This window comes from Magnolia sinica, chromosome 5 (assembly GCF_029962835.1).
Source record: "Magnolia sinica isolate HGM2019 chromosome 5, MsV1, whole genome shotgun sequence".
Classification (NCBI taxonomy): Eukaryota; Viridiplantae; Streptophyta; class Magnoliopsida; order Magnoliales; family Magnoliaceae; genus Magnolia; species Magnolia sinica.
In genome coordinates this window covers 1231639-1235565 of record NC_080577.1, presented here as the reverse complement: position 1 = coordinate 1235565, position 3927 = coordinate 1231639, and the positions used below count along the sequence as shown (strand labels likewise).

Here is a 3927-nt window from a genome sequence, read left to right as displayed (position 1 = left end):
AAAAGGTTTCCGCGAATCAGAGGTTGGGATTGTCCCACCAATCTGGATTTTGGAGTCTTAACTTAGCAACAGATGATTCCACAATTCAGTCTGTTTAATTTGAGTTAGTACATGACACTTGAACCATTTCTAAGTGCCTGCGTATCAAGCGTCACACTCAGTCAGAGTATCAAATAACTTTCCTCTGTCCGACGAGTGACTGTGTACGAAGATAAATATTTAATGCCTCACACTCAAATCCAAGATTCAGTAGTCAGGTTCATGATGAAGATCGATTATCAGATCATATCATTAATATGTTAGTAATGAAAACATAAGCGGTTCAGATCAAACTTAGGATGTAATCGGCCGGCATAGTCCCCTGTTTAAAACCCGAGAGGAAGGGAGAGCCGTCCCATGCAGTCAGCCACGGATATTAGAACTAGAGAAAATCCAAAAATCAGGAAAGAGGAAAATCAACTAAAACACATGTCAGATGGTTAACTAAGATCTCCTCATCCATAAATAGAGTGACTTGAGAAAAGTCTCCGGGCTCTAGCATATGATGATCCGGCCGTTCAATATCTAAAAGAACCCTCTTTAGATGGTTCATTTGTAATGAATCTCATCCATCCGAGATCTCTGCATCCATAAATATAGTGACTTGAGAAAAAGGGTCCACTAAAGCAGTCTTCCATCAGCAAGCCCTTGTTGAAGATTCACTACAGTAGCTCCTAGATGAACGGTCTGGATCATTACCTGGTGGGACAGAAGTAGGGAGAAGATTGAGCGAGCCTCTCTGGATAAGCCTACTTAGCAAAAAAAAATCAAAATCAAAATGACAGGTCATCACTCTCTTATGGCTAAGATGCATTGAAGGTGAGTTATTTGATACTCTACCAGACTGTGATGGTTTATACGCACGCACTTTGAAATCGTACAAATAGCATGTATAACTCAAATTAAACCGTTCAAACTGAGCGACCCACTGTAAATAGACGATCCTCCCAAAACCAGTTTGATTGATCTATTCTATTCTCTTTCTCGTCGAATTTCATTTGTTAACTTGAAGCCGTTGACTAGTTCTCGGTTCGACAGATCGGTCAGTTGAAAGATCAAATCAGTACCTTTTTGGCTTATGATCTATCTAAACAGGGCCCCACAATTTGGATGGTTAAATACGAGTTGTATCATGCCTCGTACACAAGTATACGGAGTATCAACCAAGTACACCAGAGTATAAAGGTTCTCCAAAATGCAAAATTAGAGTCGAACGGATATGGATAGCACACAAAATTCATGTAACTAATTCCGGAATAAAGACTAATTTACCATATGAAATGTAACACGTGGACCGTTTCTAGTGGTCATCATGGCTTGTACGTGAGCTTTATAGGATTGGAATCGTTCACAACACTTGTTTTACACAGCTGCATAAAACACCCTAGCTCTTTGGAGTCCATCACATTTGATAAGAAAATCTACTCCGTCCATACGGTGAGAAACATTAATTTAACCGTACATCCAAATTTTTATTTAGATAAAAGTCTCTGATGTGAGCCGAAGATAGAAACAATGTAAAACTGCTCCTAAAACCTCTAAATTCAGATATTTTGGGCCACATGATTTTTGGTCAAGTCAGATTCTTATATTTTCAATTTATTCCAGTGAGTTACACCTGATTAAAGGATTTGATGAAAGATAAAAACCATAATGAACCACATACAAGCCTATGGTTGGTATCACATCCCGAATTTTCCTTGTCGTGTGACCCACCTGAGTTGTGGATCTCGATGAATTGTTTTTCTCACGTGATATAATCTAGGAAAGAATATGATAGACGGAGTGGATTTTACATATATGTATAAAAGTGTGGGCCCCATAAGCTTGGGTGTTTTACGCACTGGGTGTAAAACAGGTGTAGTAGAGGATTCCGTATAACTTTATTCGTCGATGCTCTCGCATCTCTCTTTAAAATCCCTTCATACACGTACCTCTCCCTCTCTCCCTCCTCTCTCTCTCTCTCTCTCTCTCAGTCGAAGTTCTTGAAAGAGTGCAAGTTAGCGAAAGAGAAAAATGCAAGTGCAAAACCAGAATCAAGCGACCCAAGAAGTCAAATCCAATGTTTGGGATTGTGAAAGTGGCCTCTACGATTCCCACGAGCTCAAATCATTCAACGAAAAGATTGATTCCGCCATTGCTTCTAGAACCGTCTCCATGCCCCACTTATCGGTGCCCTCCCGTCGGTCATCCCCGCGAAAATCATCGATGATCTCTCGCTCACTTCAAAAACTCCTTCGTCTCGTGTTCGGGGCGAAACCCACGTCCGGTACGTTTGTCCAAGTAGACGGGTGCTCGGAATTTGGGTTTTACCAGGGAGGAGTTCTGCCGACGATTCCCGAGGTTTGGGAGAAGGGCGTTGACTCGGCCGGAACGTCGCCGGAATTCAACTCCATTGTCAGGAAAACCGGATCCGAACGCTACACGGGCACCGCCTTCGGTATCTCCCAAGTTTGACGTCGAAGATTCTCCGGCTCTGTAATGAAATATTCCGCTTATGTGGTGTCAGATTCCGGCTTCTTTTGTTTTGGTATTTCATACTCTGTCGCCTTGAGGTTGGAATTTTTGGACTCGGGTTGTCTATTTCAATATTGGTATGTTTTTATGGGAATCTGATATTAGCCGATGAGAAACGCTCTAGTGCTCTCAGAGCATTTTACGCTATCATGATCCTAGTTGCATGGTTCACTTGGACAGTTTAATTGATTGATCTGAACTGTCCATTGAATCCAGATCACAATTTTCATTGGCTATCACACTAATCAAATGATTCAATCCATCTTTGATTTGGCCTTATTTTCAGCAGCTGACCGTTTCTGAAGCCATGGGTTGGATGATTATATATAGTTATCTAACAGAAATTATTATTTAGAATTATAAGCAATCCATGATGCAGCCTAACAATTAGATGGATCAAATTGTTAATTGGACCTATTTTTATGTAAATGAACTTCGACCATATCCATGTTAAACACCATTGATCAAATGGTTCCTATTTCATAGATAGGTGGATTTTTTATTTTTTATTTTTTCATTGTAGCCCTTTGGACATAATGAGCAGTCTAGATTAATGTGTGGACCCTCTAAGTGTTCAAATGCTACTAGGAGCATTATAACTTAATAGTGCTATGAGGTCACTGGTGCATTGCGCCCATTTTTCCAACTTTTGTAGTAGAATAGTACAAATAGTGCATTTTCTAGCACGTAACAAAGGCATTGTTTGTGGTCCATGTAAGAGCCGTTTCTGGATTTGAACTGCGTACGGGTACCTCCAAACGGGTCGAATGGGCCCACTGTGAATTGGCCTCAACTGGAGAACTGATCAGGCTGATAGGGCGATCCTAGCCGTCCTTTACGAGGACTTTCAGGATTGCAAATGATCCCCATATTCGGGGGGTTAAATATCCAAAAAACTTCAGGATTGCAAATTAATAAGACTAATTAACAATTTGATCCATCTATTTGCTAAGGAGGATCATGAATTGCTTATATGTAATTATAAAGAATCACTTTTGTTAGGGAACCGTAGCCATCCCATCCGTGCATGGCTTAGAAAAAGGATAGCTAAGTAAAAGAAGTCCAAAGTAAAGATGGATTAGTTCATCTGATCATGGGCGTAATTTTCCATGGTATAAGATCATGAAATTTGTTCTGAACTCGATGTATATAGTTCAGATGATGAATTGATTAGACTGTCCAAGTTGACGGATTTAGGAGCACTATGAGAATGTTTCTCATGTCCAATTGCTACCAAATAGCACCCTTTTGGCCGAAGCTGGGAAATTCTCAGCCAAGACTAAGCATTTTCCCGAGCAACGAAACAGCCGTTCCAGCTTCAAGGAAAAATTCAGGTCACTGAAATTCTCAAGAATCCTGAACGTTGGAGCC

General features: G+C 40.6%; 1 protein-coding gene across 1 annotated transcript; it reads left to right on the top strand.

Moving 5' to 3' along the window:
• The first annotated feature begins 2055 nt into the window (after window positions 1-2055).
• On the top strand, window positions 2056-2496 carry LOC131246297 (uncharacterized). The gene has a single exon (XM_058246260.1). It carries the CDS (start codon window positions 2056-2058, stop codon window positions 2494-2496), a length of 441 nt encoding a protein of 146 aa, XP_058102243.1.
• Window positions 2497-3927: the final 1431 nt, after the last annotated feature.

Coding starts and splice junctions, on each gene's coding strand:
- LOC131246297 (XM_058246260.1), top strand. CDS start 2,056: ATGCAAGTGCAAAACCAGAATCAAGCGACCCAAGAAGTCAAATCCAAT.